General features: G+C 46.4%; 3 protein-coding genes across 4 annotated transcripts in view; 2 read left to right on the top strand and 1 right to left on the bottom strand.

Annotated features, from left to right (window-relative positions):
- The first annotated feature begins 6 nt into the window (after positions 1-6).
- USP30 (ubiquitin specific peptidase 30) lies at positions 7-14145 on the top strand. Its single transcript, XM_019507192.1, has 13 exons — positions 7-32; positions 231-340; positions 1984-2166; positions 2883-2986; positions 3875-3973; positions 4765-4807; positions 5113-5207; positions 6525-6584; positions 6865-6951; positions 7576-7656; positions 8814-9030; positions 10033-10141; positions 11002-14145. Exons 2-13 carry the CDS (start codon positions 241-243, stop codon positions 11264-11266), a joined length of 1443 nt encoding a protein of 480 aa, XP_019362737.1. The 5' UTR covers positions 7-32; positions 231-240; the 3' UTR covers positions 11267-14145.
- A 164-nt stretch (positions 14146-14309) lies between these two features.
- On the bottom strand, positions 14310-17362 carry ALKBH2 (alkB homolog 2, alpha-ketoglutarate dependent dioxygenase). 2 transcript variants are annotated; one of them, XM_019507195.1, is made up of 4 exons: positions 17128-17362; positions 16693-17013; positions 15859-16057; positions 14310-15340 (listed from the first exon to the last, which is right to left on the bottom strand). In XM_019507195.1, exons 2-4 carry the CDS (start codon positions 16970-16972, stop codon positions 15031-15033), a joined length of 789 nt encoding a protein of 262 aa, XP_019362740.1. In that variant the 5' UTR covers positions 16973-17013; positions 17128-17362; the 3' UTR covers positions 14310-15030. The 2 variants fall into 2 exon arrangements, with proteins under 2 accessions (XP_019362740.1, XP_019362739.1); XM_019507194.1 differs by having other exon boundaries at positions 16693-17362.
- Positions 17363-18977: 1615 nt separating this feature from the next.
- The window catches only part of UNG (uracil DNA glycosylase), a 6351-nt gene continuing 5898 nt past the window's right edge, over positions 18978-19430 (top strand). Inside the window, exon 1 of the mRNA XM_019507191.1 lies at positions 18978-19127. Coding sequence (XP_019362736.1) covers positions 19038-19127 — 90 coding nt within the window. The 5' untranslated portion in view covers positions 18978-19037. The remainder of the gene's footprint in view (positions 19128-19430) is intronic.

Genomic DNA, 19430 nt, shown 5'->3' with positions numbered 1-19430 from the left:
CGGACGCTGCTGCGGGCCGGGGTCGCCCTCAGGTGGGGGAGGGGCTGGGAATACGCACCCCTCAGGGGGAGCTCGGCGGGGGGCTCAGGCAGGGCACGACCCCGCTGTTAGTGGGGGGTGTCTCCCCAAGCCTGGGATTGCAGGGGCAGAGCAGCCGCCCTTGACCTCTGCCCCCGCCCCCGAGTGCAGGGGCAGGCGCAGACCCCCCTCCTCGGCCCGTCTCTCGGCAGGTGCAAAGCGATGAAGAACTGGGGCGTGATCGGCGGCGTCGCGGCTGCACTGGCGGCCGGGATCTACGTTCTCTGGGGGCCCATCGGCGACAGGAAGAAGCGCAGGAAAGGTGGGCAACGTCTTGGCGAGCTCCGGAGGTGCAGCGACCCCAGCCCGTGCCTAAGTCAGGGGGTGGGCAGCGGTTGGGGCTGTTTTGAGGAGGGGTTCAGGTGAGCCGAGCCCCCCTCCGCGCCCACCCGAGCTCCCGGAGTTGAGGGCCCTGATCCCCACCCCGACCCGGACGCTCTGGCTGCCCCTGCGGTTTACGCCGGCACCCGCCTGATGCGCTGGAGGCAGCCGGTAGGGGCTGTGGGTGAAGCCGGTGGATTTCAGGTGGGCGTCAGTGCTGGGCAGAACGGTCCCACCTGCCTGCCCACCCCACACCACACATAACTGTAGGCAAACAGCCCTGCCCACCCTGCACCATGCAGTGGCCAGATCTGACAGCTGCCCGTGGGGCGGATCCCATGAGTTGGCAGCCGCCTGCCTGCAGTTAATCAGTCTGCGGTCTGTATTTTTCCCCGCCCTTGATCTAGGCGCCACATAAGACAACATAGACCTAACACCTGAACCTGCCACAGGTAAAGCTGGGGACCCGCAGCAGCCAAGTCTTGTTTCTATAAAAGGTTGTCAATATATGCTCGAGAGGTCCTCGGTAAAGGGTCACTCCCCGTACTACGGTGGAAGGCAAAAAGTTGTGCATTTCTAGGATGGCCTATACTGATGAATGGAAAGGTCCCTGAGTCAACTTCTAGGTTTCTAGAAAAGGCTGAGAAAATGTTTCTGAGCATTCCTGTGCGGGTGGGGTTAAATGTCCTCGGAGCCAAGACTTCTGCTGTTAGATCTGGCTCATCTAGGTTGTTTGTTGTGATCAAAACCGTTTTGTTGAGTGGGTATAAATTGTTGGCCAGTGCCCCTCTGATGTTTAGAACCGTGTCAAAATGAATTTGTATTGTATCAAGAAACATTTGTTTTCTGTGGAGATATGATCAGTTGTTGGGCTGGTTGTATCAGGTTTTTGAAAGCAGGCATTAGACTTTCGTGTATCGGCAAAAGTTTAACCGAGCCTGGTTTGCGTGGGTTTCCTTGCAAAATAAAGGGCTTCAACATTGCAGAGTATAACCCATCACGGGTTGGCTAGAAAAGACAGTGCAGATCTTAATTAATTTGGTCTTTTGCAAATAATTCTGGAGTCCTGCTTCATATAGTTTATTTAAAAATAGACTTCAGCAGTCTGCTCAAGAATATTCTTGAGTTTTAAAAATGTTTTCCCAGCCACTTGTTTCCTACAGATCAAAGCTGGACTGTTTAGGGGGCTTCTGTTTAAGTTCATCATCTAGTTGCCTTTTAAGTTGTTTTGCTTTCCTTTTTGTTTTGTTCTCCTGTTTTATATATTATTCTTTTCTCTTATTGTAAACTGCCCTGAGCATTTGTTGCATTTTGTTGTTTGTTTTCTTCTTTTATATAGTATTTTGCTCTCTTATTGTAAACTGCCCTGAGCGTTTGTGGCATATAAATTGAATGAATAAATAAATGAAAAAAATGGCCTACTTTGTACTACAGTGTCCCAGTTCCTTAAACAGAGCCACTATTGTAAAGTATCAGACAAAAGCTGGGTGCTTTAAATCCTGCAGCATATCTCTTCCAGTAGAAAACAGTTTGAATAAGACTGTTCTAGACTATGGATTGTAAGCTGTTAATGCATATTTGCAGGGCTTGTGCCTGGCCTTCTCAACCTAGGAAACACCTGTTTCATGAACTCCTTGCTGCAGGGCTTGTCAGCATGTCCATCTTTCATCAAATGGTTGGAGGAATTTACATCCCAGTACAAGACAGACCAGACTGAACCATCAGAGCACCGATATTTGTCCCTTACCTTGCTGCATCTCCTGAAAGGTATTAGGCTGCTAAACTTTCAGGGGTTAGTTTATGTTAACAAGACAGAAAAGAAACTGAATATGATCCTGTTTTTTTAGAAGTGAATTGGAGAATACTAGTGTGAGGTAGTCAAACTCTAATACTGCAAAGGTATCTTAAAACAGCTGTCACACTTAGAGTTTTATTGGAAAGAAATCTGATTTATTAGAATTACATCCAAACAGTTTCCAGATTCATTATTTGACCCCAAAAAAGATAGAACAATTATTAAAATATATTAGGACTCGCTTTATTGATTTTGATTAAAATAAAGTCTGTAAGTCTAGCCCTGCACCCAAGATGCAATTATCCTCTGTGCCAGGCTTATTGGGCATGTTAAGTCCTCAAAAATATTTAAGGATGAATAGGTTGTGCCTCGCTCTTTTTGTAGGCCTTTCTTCTAATGGGAACTCCATATAAGTTTTGGTGCCTCTGGACGTTGCCTTGTATTAAAGTAAGAAATGCAGTGACACATGCAGATTTATTACCAATCATAAGGTGGCTTTTTATTTTAATATTGGTGCTGTAGTGACACACAAAAATAACTCTAGCTATTCACTTGCAGTTTATCTTTTCACCAGAAACCTTCTGTAAAAATAAGGCATTTCAGGTTTTATAAGGCTTGTAATATATCGGTTTTGTGATCAAACCCCTCTTACTTGCTCCATTTAACATTTTGAATGTGATCTCTCCAGCCTTATCCTGCCAAGAGGTCACAGAAGATGATGTTCTGGACGCAAGCTGCTTATTAGAAGTGTTAAGGATGTACAGGTGGCAGATTTCTTCCTTTGAAGAACAGGTGATTACAACATTTAAATAAATTACAAAGCGTACCCTATTGTTCAGAGAGACTAATAGATGACTTACATAAGTGCTGATATTTATAGATCTGGCTGTCAAATCTGAATCCTCTTCAGTGTGGTGAAAATCTTTCTTTAGTAAGTGAGGAGAAGTAGCAGTGTGATAAGTACATGGTATCTTCAGTTTACTTTAAAGATTTGTCATGGAATCAATGCACGGTTCAGAATCTCATACTTCACAGCCTCAGCATTTGGTGTGATTGTGCCAATAGTGAGAAGATTTTAGGAGTAAAATTCTTACCCCCTTGAAATCAGTGGGGCTTGATTAAAATCCCTTGCTCTGTTTTTAAATGGGAGCTTAGCTCCAGGGCTTCTAGCTCTTGGACCCTGCTTTGAGTTCCTCGGTCTGTACAGCTCGCTGGTAAATACATCAGTTGCCTCTTCCATAAAATATCCTTGGTTATTTTATGCTTCAGATGCAAACCAAATGACACAGTTTAGTTCTGCTGTAATAGAAGGACTGTCCATCAGTTTTACCACTACTTTCGCTGAAAAGGAGGATTTGGGGTCTTTATGGGTTCTTCCCTCCTCTGCACTTGTGATTTTCTACAGCCACAAATATGTTTTTAAAATTTGGCGTCCATTGTTGCGGTCTTCGCTTTACAGAAAAGGTTGTGGGGAAAATGTAGCATGTGCATAAGTGGCAATGATGATGATTGTTGTTGTTGTTAAATGCACGGCATCCAGCTAAGATAGTAAGATTTGTGTAACATTCCCTTTCACCCTTCATTTTGCAATGGTGGGCTCTGATGTGCTCACACACTCTCAGTACGTTTGTCAGTGTTTTCAGCTTGGTTTTGTCTAAGTTTGATGCCCCCATTTGATAGGATGCTCATGAGCTGTTCCATGTCCTCACGTCTTCCTTGGAGGATGAGTGGGATCGCCGGCCACGGGTCACACACCTGTTTGATGTACATTCACTAGAAGTAAGCTTTTTAAAAATGTAATTTCCTTGTCACTTGGTGTTTGCAGGTATATCCGATAGAGCATGTTTAGAGTCTGAGGTTCCTGGTTAGCTAATAAGGATACTAGAGCTATGATTCTTTCATATCTAAATGCTGGTCTTCTGTGTTGGGGAAAAAATGAGTAACTAGAAATAGCAAAGAACAGAACAGAAGGAGGTTTGGAAGCAATATAATATGTTAGTACATTGGTGTTCTGTGCTAGGGGGCTCAGATCTGACAGCACCGGGGCTGTAGCACCTTTCGTTAAAGAATCCAAGCCCAGTAATCCATTTAATCAGGCATTCTGTCTGTAATAGTTGCCAGTGCAAGATGCCTGGAAAAGGTCTTAGAGAGATGACATAACAGACAGTCATGGAATAACCCATTGAAAAGGGACGCCTTCTTAACCCTTAATAATCATTGGTCAGCTTCTCCCGAATGTGCAGATTTACATGCCGCATACATTTCTGTCCTCTGTAAAGTACTATGAATGTTCTATCCATGAAGGTTTTATTAATTCTGTTAATTCCTTGATCCCAGTAGCATTTTGCAGATAGTTCTGGAAGTTAATCATACACTATATTAAAAAAACATTTATTTTATCAGTTTGAAATATGTTGCTTTTCAGTTTCCAAATTGCAAGATTCTAAAAACACACACTTTTAAACTTAAATATCTCAGGATACCACATCAAGAATACAGAGGAGATAGACTCAAGACTTTGTGCTCTGTGAAGTGGAATTTATTAAAGTAGTTTTTTCTCCTCTCTGTAGCAGCCAGAAACAACCCAAAAGCAAATAAGCTGCAGAACAAAAGGTAACATTTTCTCCTTTAAGAATGTGAATTGTGCATATTTACTTATAGATATGACAACAATTGTTTTGCTTACTGAAATAATATTATTGATCTGTGCTTCTCTTAACTGCCAGTGCATCTGTAGATATTGCTAAAGATAATATTAATTAAAAAGTTGTCAATGGGATAAAAGCTGTCTTAAAAAATAGTGTATAAAAAGTGTCTTTAAAACAGTGTTTTTTACCACTGTGAAAAAAATTCATGTAAGACCCCTTATGATCACGGCTGTATTAAGCATTAAAGACAATTGTAACTTTGTATTTTAGGATCACTTCCCCCTATGGCAAGTCACTGGAAATCTCAGCATCCTTTCCATGGGAGACTGACCAGTAACATGGTTTGCAAACACTGTGAACACCAGGTACAAATGCATGTATCCTGTTCTAAACAAATACAAAAGGAAGGCTGGACCACTTAGGACATGATTTTGTTGTGATATTTCCATCCTAACCTAAGTTGTTTTTTTTTCAAATAGTTAATTTAGGCTTCAGAAACATGCAGGATGAGGGTTTTAGATTTTAAATTCATCGGGTTGAGGACATGATTGTCAAGTGTCTAGCCCAGGGGTCGGCAGTGTTTTTGGGCAGAGTGGTAAAAACACTGCAGCCTCAACTTAGGAGATGTTGGTGTGCCAGAGGTGAATTATGGGGGAGCTGTGAGGGACCTGATCCTTGTTTTGGCAGTACAGCCCCAGCCCCTTCCCCGCTGTCCGCCCTGAGGCATGTGTGCCAGGTAAAATGCTTTTGCTTGCTCCACTGGCACACGTGCTGAGAGTTGCCTACCCCTGGCCTAGTACAACATTGGTGATGTAGAAGTACCTAGTGACAATGCTAATGAAAAAACTAAACAGCGACCCCATGTTATTCTACTGTAGTAACTATCTTGTAACTTAAAATCACTCTTAGCCTTAGGCTGGTACCTGCAAACATATTTTTAAAGATGTGGTAGTTCAGGTACTATTTTTTTAGAATTAGAGGCTGCCAGTACACGTGCTGGGGGAGCGGGGGGCGGTAATTAGAGTGGTTCCTGGGCAGCTGCTCTACTTAAAACATCTCACTTTCACATCAATTAAGTCCCCGTGGATTTAAAAATGGCTGCAGGGCACTAAAGGTAAAGTGCCTAGCAGCCTTTACTAAACATTGGGGAGTTTAATACACATGAGGCTGTGACGACACTGCAGCATTCAAATTAGAATGCACAGATTCAATTAATCAAGTCTGCTGCAATGCATTTTAATTAGAACGTCGGTGAGCATGTGTATAGGCAGACAGATTGTGCATTCCTTTACTGCCAAATCCACCTGTCAAATTTAGTGAATTAAATGCAGTCCTTGGCTCTAAATGCTGGTGCTGGTGGGTAGAGAGGAGATGGTACCAGATGCTTATAAAATTCTTGCTGCTCCTATGGGGAAAATCTCAGATATTTACAAAGAAAATCCCAAGCTCTCTTCTGGCAGTAACTAACTGGAAGACAGTTTTATTAGAACTGTGATTTTTTTTTGAAGTTGTGCTGCAGTTAGAAACACAAAGCCAAATTCAATTTTATTCATTTAGGGCCAAATCCTGTGAGATGTTAGTGTCCTTAGTGAGCTCAACAGCCATGGGAGTGGAGAGAGCTCAGGTCCCCATAGCCTGAAGGTTGACCTTAACCCTAGGATCTGTGAAATGCTTTCTTTCAGAGTCCTGTGAGGTATGACACATTTGACAGCCTTTCGCTGAGTATTCCAGCAGCCATGTGGGTGAGCATCTCCTACTGAGGCACAATCCCTTCTGTACTGTAGGCTGCCTTATGCCAAAGCTTTATTCTAGACTCTGCCCATGTCTGAATTTAAAATGCCTTAAGATCCCTTCAGCAACTTTCCCACAACTTTGTGTCTGTCTCCTGCTCTCAAACTTTGTGGGTGGGCCACGGTTACCCCTGAATTCATTCCTCTGACATAGATGACACAAAATCATTTACCAGAATTTAACAGTATACATTATACAGTCAACAGAAGTATTTTTTTTCTTTGAATCAAGGGTCGCCCTTTGACACTGGACCACTGCCTCCATCATTTCATCTCCTCTGAATCAGTGAGGGACGTTGTGTGTGATAATTGCACTAAAGTACGTACTTGTACTCTCCACAGCTCAGTTTCTAGAGCAGGTGACTGAGATTCAGGACTCCAAAGTTGTCTTTCTTCCTTTGCCCCGACTGGCCGCATGATTTACGGCAAGCTGCTCAAATCATCTTTTCTTTTCCTTTCTAAAATGGGGTAATACGTTATGAGGCTTAATTTAGTAGTAGATTGTAACATACTTGGCATTTTTTTTAATATTGACAATATCCTGTATGGTTGTTTAGTTCTGATTTTTAAACACTGTTTTACAAGTACCTTGCAATTTGATTGTCACATGGAGAACAAAAGTCACTTGTCTAAAATAAGAGAGAGAATGGGCAAAGGGTTAGACTTGAACATAGAACCTTTGTGCTCATCAGCTTTTTCTAGATATGTTTGTTTCTTATCAGTTTTGCTTTGTAATTTCCATGCAGCAGTATATTCCTGCCATTTTAGGGTTACAAATAACTGGGAAATGGTTTGATCTAAACAATGAACTGAGCACCATCCCAGAAATGAAATCACCATTGTTGCAGTGTGCAAGACACCTCCCCCTTCCCCCAGCATTAGTTTGTGTAATCCAATACTGCAGGTAATTAAATGGCTATAATCTTAGTTCCTTTGATTTCAGATTCAGGCAGAAGGGATACGGAATGGGCAAACCATAGAAAACCAGAAGACAACATTTGTTAAACAGTTAAAGCTAGGCAAGGTAAGACAAGTTGATCTGGACAGTTGGCCTTTTTTAAGCTTGTTCAGCAGTGATTTTTCTTTTTGGTCAGTTTGAGACCCACTTTTCAGGGGTGAGCTCGGAGAACTTTCCAGGGTATTTTTGCCTTCAAAAATGAGGTCCTTATTTGTAAGCCTTATTTCAGCAAAGCATATGAGCATATGCTTAACTTCTAAGAACATGAGAAGTCCCCCGCTGTTCAGTAAAGCACTTAAGTGGGTGCTTGGCTCAGTGCTGGCTCATTATGTCTCTGTAGTTTCACCAGTGATCCCTTGAGATCCTGCATTTTGGTGATAAGTGAAGCGATCCCTACTTTAGAGCCTGCTTGTGAACCAGTCCGTCAACCCCAGGGATCTTAAGAAAATGCTAAAAAACCCTAAGGCCATTCTGCTTGCAGGTGATTTGGGTGGACAGGTGGGATAGATGAAGAAAGCCACTTCCTGGGAGCTGTTTGGGGCAGAGACTTTTATTCTGTGTTCATCCAACTCTTAGCCCAGTGGTGTTGTGGTCCAAGGCTAGATATCTTCCATGTTATGGTAGTACAATAATAAGTTCACTGTCAAAGACAGGGTTACCCCTGAATGCATCGCTTCCCCTAAAGTAGATGGGCTCTGTTTAGAGTGTAGTCATAATTGTAAGTATGTGACTTTGCTTTCCATGACGCTTGCTCATTTCACTCCATCTGTGAAACCGAGGCATGCAAAACAGTAGCTCTTTCTATCTCAGAGTATCACTAACTATAGATGCACTCACTCCCATAGACTACAGAATATTTGGTCTATTCTGGAAAAGTTCCACAGGATTTGATACTTGAACCTTTTAGGAAGATGGTTGTCTTTTTTGTTGGCCTTTCATGTTGGTAGGAAAAGCCTACTAATTGTGTCCATTGACCTATCTGGTAAGCAGTGGTGCTGGTGTTATAAACCTCTCTTTTGACTATCAGGCCTTAGATCTTGTATCATAGATGTTTTTTTCTAATGGCTTTACATGCAGAGGTGATAGGAAGAGATGTTTTAGCTACTTGTTCCCCACTCATTTTCTTGTACTTTCCTACAAGTTCTAGTTAATATGTTAGTCAGTCATTTATTCCCTTTCTCAAATGGATTTTGAATTTTTATTTCTATGGAAACAACCTGAAGCTGCCTCAGTGTCTGTGTATCCATCTGCAAAGGCTGAGCTGGTCAAACCAAGGCACACCTCTGAAACGTCATGAACATGTGCAGTTCAATGAGTTCCTGATCATGGATATCTACAAATATCATCTCCCTGTCCGTAAGTCAAGTAAACATGATCCAAACCAGGACTCTGCAGGGACATCTTCTGAGACAAAGGATGGACTGGCTGTGAGAGCCTCAGGTATTTGATCTGAAAATAAGAAGCATTTGGGTCACGAAGAAAAATGTATTTTATCTTTGATTTTTTTTTTTTAAAGAATGTCTTTTCAGCAGCCTCAAGAGTCCCTTGACTCCTTGTGTCTACAGTTCAGTTCTTATACGCTATAAATTCTTTGTTCTTGCCCTTTCCAAAATTTTTGAAAGATTTATGGGCTATAGGCAGGGCAGACAACAGATCTCTCGAGCAGATAGGACTTGGGTCTATCAAAGTTTTCCTGATGAAAAGTAACAACCAACACTGTCAGGCAACAAATTAAGCTGCTAGTGCAGACAGATCCTACAGCCCTCATGGGAGGCTTCAGAACAAGGTAGCAATGACAGAGCAGCCCGAGGTAAAGAACCTGATCTTACAGGCCTGTAGTCATGCAACAAATCCCATTGAGTTGTGGGGGCCCACTCACAATATCCAAAATACAGTGTTTGAATAATGGCCTTGGGTCCAGCCAGACCTTGATATCTTTGATACTGACAAGAGTCGCATCCACATTTTTAAATAAGTTACTGTTGACAAGGTGCTTGAAGGCGGGGACACCCAGGGAGAGATGTTGGGCACGTGAACCATGTGCTAGGCAACTCCAAAACTGCTAAAAGAGAAAATCTCTACAACCTTCAGCAAACTGTTCCTCCACTCCTTGAAGTTTGACTGCATCACGCTGTGAGGTTAATCCTTATGGTGTGGGTAGTCCCAAGCCTTCAACTAATTACTTGAATCAAAGTTGCTAGCCCAAGCTGAGCGAAGGGTTTCACAGCTACTGTAGGTGCTTACATTCCTCTAGTCTGTAAGCAGTTAACATTGTCTTTGGATAATCTACTTCCAACCTCATGAAGGTGTGAGTTTTAATTAATGTTGGTGAAGGGCTTTTAGGCCACCTAATGAAGGCCCTGCTGAGAATGGTGGTATTTATCAGACTAACAAGTAAGGGGCAGATATGTTAAATGACTGGCTATGTCCTCTGTCTGGCAGATGGGGAGCAGCCGTGTAGCACAAAATCGCTCTTTCTGAATGGGGCCTGCTCTCCTTCACTCCTGCCATCTCCCATACCTTTCCCTCTTGCCTCCGTCCCTGATTGCAGGTAAGTCAGACTTTTGTAGCTGTCTCAGACCTTCAACCTATGCATATTATGGTTTCCTATGTCCCATGTTTATCATGCTCTTATGGCAGCAAAGTTTAATATGCATTCCAGATCCATCATCCGTATGTTTAAAATGCGTTTCAGATCAAGTATCCAACTTACTGGCACATAAATCCCTTTGCTTTTCTACCTGGATGATTTTTGGCAGTTGTTCTCTCTACATATCTCCTCAGCTAGTGAAACAAGTACTGCAAGTGCTCTGCTTGTTTTTCTGATGACTACCACAGCGAAAAATCAGGAATGAAGGAATCAACTTATTATAGAGCCATTGATCTCCCACTACCAACTTCCTTCCCCCTCCTTTATTTTCTCTTGGCTTTTGCATACGTGCTTATGTATGTCTTACAGACTTGTTTTGAACTTGTATTTAATAAGCCTGAGCTGTGGAGGAACTGAGATTTTGCAGCTCCCTATGACTTCAGCTACTGCTGTCGTGGCTCCATGCTTCAGAAGATCATGCCCAGTACTTTCCCTGTTAAAATATTTTCCCAGCACTCTTCCAGTTCTTGGTACTATTAGGACATATGTAAAGAACATACCAGGGACCATTTCCATTGAAGCTTTAAAGCAAGTGATTTTGCTTTCTCAACTGGAGGAGAAGGAAGCATTCTTGACAACAGAGCAGTGAAGATTTGGAGGGATAGGAGATAACATGATAGTAAGGTACAAGAGTTGTCTCTTACAAAGTGATTCATATAATGAATTGTTTGCTGTGTGGCTAAAAAAAAAGAGCCTGGGGATTCTGCTGTTCTGTCTGTGACACTTATGCTGCTGACCCCTTCCTCTTATTTGCCCTTCAGTTCCCCAGTATACCTCTACCGCCTGATGGCCGTTGTTGTGCATCATGGAGACATGCATTCAGGACACTTTGTGACCTACCGCCGCTCTCCGTCCTCTCCTAAGAGCCCTCTCTCGGTTAGTAACCAGTGGTTGTGGATTTCAGATGACACCGTGCGCAAAGCGAGCCTGCAGGAGGTCCTTTCCTCCAGTGCTTACCTGCTGTTTTACGAGCGCGTTCACTCAAGAGCACAACACCCAAGTCCAGAGCTCAGGGCTGAGGAATGACTTGGGTGGCTGGAGGAAGCTGAAACCTGATGGAACTGCTCTCACCAGATGTACGTTGCACCTCCCGTCCAGTATGCAACTAATCCCACGACAAGCCCTCCAACATTCCACCTCCTGTGGCATTGGCCGGCTTCTGCAGGGAGCTGGTGTCACGAACCAGAATACCGCTACCCAGAGTTGGTCTGCTAGTGTCGTGCTGTCAGAAGTGTGTCTGTGTTAAAGAAGCCTTTATTCTGTTTAGGTAGCATTCTCTCTGCCCCATGAGTCCGAAACAGGGGATTTCAAGCAGAGACTCTCCAAGGTCCCATTTCTATTCTGACTTATACGTACGTACGTTTTTATATGGAGTTGCTTAGTATAACCCCATTACATCTCATTGCCGAGGTTTCAAAGCAGGTGATCCATAGGAGCAGTTAATACGAGTGCTGTTATCAGAGGCAATGATTTAAAATACAATAAAGTGCCTTGAGCTTATTTATATGGTTACATTTCCAGTCCAAATCTGCTGCACGTGGGTTACAATCCAATGAGCGTGTATCGAAGTGATGTGAAGAACTGAATCGTGTTTCTTTCAATAGCTCTGGCTAAGCAACGAAAGAATTCATCCGTCCCTGCAAAAAATGCATGATTTAAAAGAGCCCTTTCCTGGTGGTATGTTCTTTTCCTAATTCTTCAGTTCTTTGTATATTCTAAAAGGACTTCTGCCAAAGTAAACTGCAGTTTATTTTTCAGGGAAAATTCAAGTTGTTTATTAGATGAAGACACTGATTTATTGTTCCATTCCCTTAAAATGTATGTGAAGTTAGGAGAGAGCAGCATCTGTTAGCAATTGCTATTGCAGTTTCTTCTGTCACTAAAACAATCTGATATTATTGCTTGTAGAATCAACTAGCTGAAGCCTTCTAGTGCTAATACGTTAAGGATATTTTGATTGGTCCCCTAGAGTCACCCATTTCCACCTTAATGATAAACACTGCCATTCCCTGCCACCCACTCAAATGTATGCCCTCTGACCTCCCACAGAGCTTGAACTGGATGCAGTCGTGAATCTGGGATATGCAGCAACCCGAGTGTCTTGGTGAAGTAGAGTATGCATGATTGCACTTGCTAGTCTGCTAAAGTAGTACCGAGGTCTGAGGAGACTGGTGTCACTGCATTAGATAGTGCTGTTTTCGAGGAGTACTGTGTTAACTGTCTGTGGCTTCTCTGTGCTCTTCGGTGTGTCAAAAAAGGAGTAGGGAGCAGGGGCAAAAAAAAAAATCCTTTGGGCTGTTTCTCTATAAACTGAAGTAAAGTACATGGCTTTCAGAGTTCTTCTCTGTCCTTGTACTGGTGAGATGGGGTCAGAAATGCAAATTAGGCCCTTTCAACATCAAATGCAGCCTGAATGGTCAACCAAGAGTGACTGCCTCTGGAAGGCTTTTACAGCAGTTTTGTACATTATGGACCCATCTTGCTCAACTACCTGACATTGTTCATGTGCATTTGGAGTTTTTCAGCAGGAGGCTCAAAAACAGCCACCACAGTGTGTGGGGTCTGAAGGCATTAAGGACACTTAGCTGAAGTTACAGCAGAGTGGAACATAAAGTCGCTCACAACCTATAAAGAAGTCTTTAGAAATCTCAGCGTATCAGGCCCAAAATCCTGCCACTTCTGTGCTGGCCTGTCAGTAGCACTTTTTTTTTACCTATTTCTATTTATGTAAAAAAATTAAACCAAAAGGATACAAAATGCCAAAAAACGTCCTCAGAGAAAGACTTACAAAAGGAAGGAAGGTGGAATGGAGGGTGAGACTCCTTCATGCTAGACAGTGGGCTTTGCAGAGCAGCGCTGGTTGTCAGCCAAGGCAAAACCCATCAAGCAAAGCATCCAGCTACAGCTGCCCTGCAAAAGATACTTCTGGACTTCAGCATGTCTCCAGCTGACAGCAGTACCTTGACCCAGCAGCATCTGTTGAGAGGTTTTTCACTCCTCTGACTTGAGTGGGTTTAAGTTGGCTCGTCGGACAGCAGCCAGACAAGCTGCTCTGTTTATAATGCAGCCGTGCGAGTCGGATATCACGCACAGGGAGGACTCCAGGTCTTGGAATCGATCAGCAACACAGCAACCATGTAAAGCCACACGTTACTGAGAGCTGCTTCTGTCACGTTTTCCATTTCCACTTGCACAGCTCTGCCTTCCACTCACCTCTTTTCTCTGTGCCTGTTTGATGAGAATGAGACTTGTCGCTGTCATGCATTGTCGGGCTCATTGTGTCACCCTGCTGTCGGGCTGGGAATTGATAGTGACAGCTTTGTCAAGGGCAGAAGGAAGGAGGGTTGGGTAAAGCTGGAGTGTTGCTTCTTCCTTTGCAGCAAGGGGAGAACAGACATTCAATCCTTAGCTATGGTTGCAAGGAACTAGGTGTCTTGGGTTTGATCCTGAGAAGGGTTAAACAACATGCAGCATCATATCGGCTGTTTTGGGTGTTTGTCACCCCTCAAGACCAGGCATGTTTCTGGCTTAGCCGCCCATGCTTTGGCCTTTGGAAGCCAGCAGGGCTGTGTGCCAGGGACAGGAGCTTACTCTGGTTGGAGGTGTGGGGTGTCAGGTGGTGCCAGCCAGTGACATTGCTTTCTAGATCCTCAGAGTAGAGCTGTTGAGTCGGCGCTTATGACTGGAATAGGAAAGTTGCGGAAACATGAGCTGGCCTCTGCTTACCCTGGTCAAACTGGTACGACTGCTCTGTAATTCGACTTTTCTCGTTTTAATGTGGATATTATTAAGAGGTATGATGTTAGCATCCAAACCACTGCACTGCGCTTTGAAATTGAATCTTCCCTTCAGGGTATTTTTGTACCTGTCTATACAGTAGCAATAAAGGAATCAAATTAATAGAAAATAGAACTGGTCATGTATGGTGGTGTCTTGAAATGAAAACACACAAGCAAGAATGTCATCAACAATGTCTTTTCTGTTTCTAATGCAAGTGCTTACACTACTGACATGCACACAAGCACCTCGGCACCTGTTTAGTGGTGGAACACAAACAAATGACAAGATGGCATATTCAAAGTCTCGGTTTAATTAGGCGTACAAATCCCCTGTGCCACACTTCTGCCTTTTTAGAACGTCAGTGAAAAGGGCCACAAAAGTGCTCTACCTTACCTACAGGTAAGCTGCTCTTTGGCCACAGTAACAATAACATGCATATTATGTCCAAAGGATTGTCACTAAAAGAGTAGGTCATCTTTTCCTCATACAAGAATCTTGTTTTATTTGAAACAGATGCAACTCATTCATCGAGCACACAAAAACAAGCGAGACCAGGCACGAGCTTTCAGACTCATGGAGAATTACTTTATTTTCTGGCTCTTTGCTGTGGTTAGAAGACCCGTGTACACACTTGAGACGTTTTTCAATCCAAGACGACGTCTGAGAGGGACTACTCTTAGCTGGGCTCAGCAATAAACCTTCCTGAATAAGAATGGCAGCAGTATACCGGGGGGGCTAATGCAGTGCTTAACTGTGGGAACATTATCTTGCCATCCCGGATCAAGTGGTTACAGGGTTTATAGCTAAACAACTGAGGGCTGTTCCACCTGTCTGTTTCCCTAGCATAAATATGCTCGAGTTACAAAGCTTTCCCCTCAGCTAGCTTCCCATCTCCTGCCTACGTGGCATTGAAGGCCATGCCTGAAATAGAAGCTAATTAGCTCTTGTGCAAGGGAAGAGAGCTCCTGATTTCTGAAGCCAAGGGGGCAGGCATTCAGCTGTTGAACACCTCACCGTTTGACTGATGCCATCACTTTCCGAAAGGTCAGGTTGATTCTCGGGGCCAGCACTTTCTTGCGGGTTGGCAGGCTGTGGTACCAGTACAGGTTGGTGGGGTAGTTCATCATGAGCAAGCTGCCATGGGCGAGCTGCAGCTTCACCGGCTCTACGTGCCGCATGGCGTTTTTCCCTCGGGAAGCTCCATGCCTGAAGAAGAAGTCCCTGCAGGCCCCAAAGGACACAGAAGCAATGGGACTCTGTGGAACCAGCTCTCGCTCGTCATCACGGTGCTCCCCCATATGATCACGCCCGTCTTTGTACCTGTTGGGGAAGAGTACTTAGTTCTTCCGCCCATTCTGCTTCCATGCCACGTGACCGCATGCCAAAGGCATACCCTGGCATTGTCAGGTTCAAACATGCTTCCCAGATTGTGCTAATGTTCAAATGAGCAGCCAGGGACAGGATCCCCCCTCGCCTGTCTGTGTCCTCTCCAAAATTACTCAAATGCCTGCTGTGTTTGAGTAATGCCGTGTTCACTTTGCAGTGAATGTGCTATTATCGGCTGCGCCTGTCTAGGGGGAGTCCAGGTATGTAGTGGATTAGTAGTAACAGGATTCACCCCTCTTATGGGACACCAAGGAAAAAGCTTTAGGTCTTGCTCTCAAGTACCTCGCCAATTCGTTTGCACTGATGTGGATATTACATGACCATAACATGCCATTTAGTAGAAAAAGCAAGGTGGCAAATTGCCACTGAAGGTTGTCCGCTCAGTGAAACAACTGGCACTCGGTGTGTAATGTGAAGGGAGAGAAGCTCGGTTCCCTCCAAGCCAAACGCACCTGTTAATCAGAACGAAATTGAAAGTGTGCCCAGTGGCCAAGGTGACGCGGTCTCTGATCTGGAGCAGAACAGGAATCCAGGGCTTGGGTGAGAAGGTAACACCTGAGTAGGTGTAGGTGAGCTCAGGGTCTCCATACGTCACCTGCTTCCGTGGGATGATGTGCCACTTGCCAAACACCTGCACTTTAGTGAGATCACCTGTTTGAAGGAGAGTTTGGAGAGGTCACGGTCAGCCTGGCTTTCCTTCTACAAAATGAAACAGCGGTGTCCTGAAGTTCAGAGCAGGCTGGAGTGCAGGGAGCAATCAGTCCCTTCATAGAGCACAATTTCCCTGATGCAGAGCAAGGCCAGAACAGAACAGCTTCGCTCAGGAAACGGTCAGGTCTTGAACAGTCAAGATCTATAATTAGGTTCCCTGGAACAAGAAAAGTGATCTGGGATTCTCCACCTCCTTCCCTGCTGTTGGTGGGGAGTGGCCGCCCCACAGGGGCTAGCTGTAACATTAGAGCTTTCCCACAACCCCCACCCCTTTCGCCTGCAAACACTTATGGGCGTGACGGGGCTTGCTGGAATCTACCTACCTACAGTTAAGCCAGAGCCGACACGTGCTGTTATGCATGCAGGGCCTGACCTTGCAAACAAATCTATCTGCAGGGATCTTTGTTTCCACATGGAGCCCTGCTGAAGCCACTGGAGACCCATTCAGGAACCAGAGCCCATGTAGGTTTGGGCCCTGAGTGTTTCAAGACTTCCTCGCTCCCTGTCAGTGATAAACCAGGTTTTGTGGCAACTACAGACAGAAGAGAGACTCTGGTCCCGGTCACTTTGGTTACCTTCAAAATACTCCACCTCCTTCTCCAGCTGCTGGAGAATCTCATCAGCCTCGGCTCGGCCAAAGAGGATCCTGTAATCGCAGCTCAGCCCCTCGGCCTGGATGTGCTGCCATGGGGAATGTGGCAAAGATCCATCCGTGCCTGCGTCTTCAGGCCGGGGCCTTTTCCTCTCTCCCCCACTCTCTTCTCCCGCACAGTCCTGGTGTCCGCATGTCTCCTCCGTGGTCCCGAGCAGCTTTCGTTTGCCAAGGGAAGGCTTTTTGACCAAGAACTTGTCCATTCCTGGCTGGGCCCCCCAAATGGTCAGAAACTGGCACCAACCTGCAAACGAGAGGGACGGCAAAGGCAGAGTAGTCTGCGAAGGGATTCAGGGTGCAACCAACCAAAAAAAGGCTTAAAAATCCTGGCTCACAACTCAGGGAGCCAGTAAAGTACCCGAACTCCTGGACCCAGGCCTGTCATCATCACACACTCCACTGGAGCTGGCCTCTGAGGATCCAGAGCCTGATACAGCCACACTTGCAGCAGCTGCTTCCCTCCCACCACTTCCTGTCTGCAATGCTCAAGCGTCCTAGGGAGGATGGGCTTGTTTCTGCTGGGTGAGGCTGGCTGCAAAGTCCACGGCCACCACCTACCGAATCTTCTTGGAAATGCCTCGGAAATAAATATAGCCACGCTCTCATCAGGCTGACAGAGAGTAACAGCCACTGCTCTCTCCGCAGGGCCGCGAGGGGTCCTGCAAGGCTAGAAATGACTCAGTTCAGGTCCTTGTTTTCCCCCTCCAAACTGCCTAGTAAATGCTTATTAACAGATGACTCATTTTCTGACCCAGCTAATTGGGTCGCCCGCAAATGACATGTGCCTCCCTCACTCCTGAGTCATCTGAAAGTGCAGGGAGCATACAGGAGTATTGGTCCAAGGACATAGCATGCAGCACACCTGCTGGAACAGGGGCTCAATTGTCTCACTACCCTGGGCAGGTCCCCCAAGGTTTGGCATGCTGCAGGTAGTGTGGCTTAGTGGTCATGGAGGTGGCTTGGGGCTTGTGAGAGCTAGGTCTGTTCTCAGCTCTGTCCTGAGCTTGCTTTTATGGCCTATTCGCTTCCCTCCCCTGCTCTTCGTTGGTGCTGTGAACTCTCCAGAGCCGTGGAGCTGCCCCTGCGAGTCTGTATCATGCTTAGCGCAATGGGGTCCTCATCTTTATTTAGGTTTCACTGCCACATCTAGCAAGTAACTGTAATTGTGGCGCACAGCAATCCGTTTGCACAGCAATTACAGCTCTAATTATCCCGTTCCTCTTGCAGGTGCAAGCTGAGGCCACCTGCAGGCCCTGCAATTTGCAGTCTTTCCTTCTCCAACCTTCCGATTTTTAACCTGTGAACAGCCTAGCGTGTACACCATCGGTCTGGGCATCGTGACATCCGGACCCTGCTGCTGTTTTAGCCTCTTTGTGCTGGTCTCACATATGTAGCTTGGGGGGTAACAACAGCGACCGCAGGCCTGAGGGAAGCGTCGACGAGCGCTGCTTTCTAGCTAGCGCATGCGGCGCAGTGCCACAGGGGGGTGTGACGGATGTCTCCACCCTGCTCGATGCCTGATGGGCTTTTTTGTTTTCCCTGCTGGAGGTTTGCTGCTCCCCTCTTGGCGCGGGGTAGGATGAGGAGCTTGGCACAGGCGAAGAGCCTCTCCCGCACGTGCCAGCCAAACAGCCCTGCTGCTCCTCCACCGCTGGCTGGCGCCGCAGGGGCAGAGACCCTCGAAACGCTGCCATGGGCACTCGCAGGGCAAAGGCGCTGGAGGCGAGCGCACGGTGTGAAAGGTGCTGCCTCCAGGGGCAGAGGCAGCGTCACGCAAGCCTCGCATGCGGCTGGGCAGCGCCTCGGGGCCCTTCCCACCACTTCCACCCCCGTCTGCCCACTCCACCGTGCAAGCCAGTCGTGCTGGGAGCGACCCGGGGATCAGGGACCTGCTGCACACGCACAATTTTGCCACGTGTGCACACTTGCTCTACATGCACCATCCCACACCCCCCATGCACACTTGCCCTCGGTGCACCTTCCCTCCCACACAAACACCTGCCTATGTGCACACACTCTGGCTATACGCACCTTGCACACACACCTGACCCCCCCCCCGAGCGAGGCTGCCCCCAGCTGTCAATCAAGATGCTAGGTCTATCCTGGGGGGATGCTTCGCGCATGCGCACTCGATGGACCGGGACAACGCCCCCCGGCAACTCCGCGCATGCGCAGACGCTTGGCGCCAAATTCTATCTCCCGCGGCGGCAGGAGCCGGGCGCTGTGAGGGGCTGAGGGGAGGGACGGGACGGGGGCAGAGCCGCCACCATGATCGGGCAGAAGACGCTACACTCGTTCTTCAGCTCCACGCCGCTGCCGAAGCGCGACCGCTCCCCGGAGCCGGGCGGCAACACTCAGGTATCACGGGGGGAGTGTGTGGGGGGGCAGATACTACCCCCCCACACCGCTCACGCGGTGCCTGTTTGAGGGCGGGGCCAGCCTTCCTCTCCGGCCAATAGGAGAGCGAGGGGGGCGTGGCCACTCGGCAAGGCGACACTCGGAGGAGACGCGGCCAATCAGGAGCGTCCCCCCCTCCCGCCCTCCCAATCGGAGGAAAGGGAGTCCGCCTTCCGGGCGGCCAATGGGGAGAGGCGCGGGCTCTTCCATAGCCTATTGAGGCGTGGGGGGCGGGCTCTGGTGGCCGGCTGCCCAATGGGCATG

Source organism: Gavialis gangeticus, unplaced genomic scaffold (assembly GCF_001723915.1).
Source record: "Gavialis gangeticus isolate Ggan-Ray unplaced genomic scaffold, GavGan_comp1, whole genome shotgun sequence".
Lineage (NCBI taxonomy): Eukaryota > Metazoa > Chordata > Crocodylia > Gavialidae > Gavialis > Gavialis gangeticus.
The sequence above is the reverse complement of the archived record's forward strand: the minus strand, read 5'-3'. Positions and strand labels throughout refer to the sequence as shown.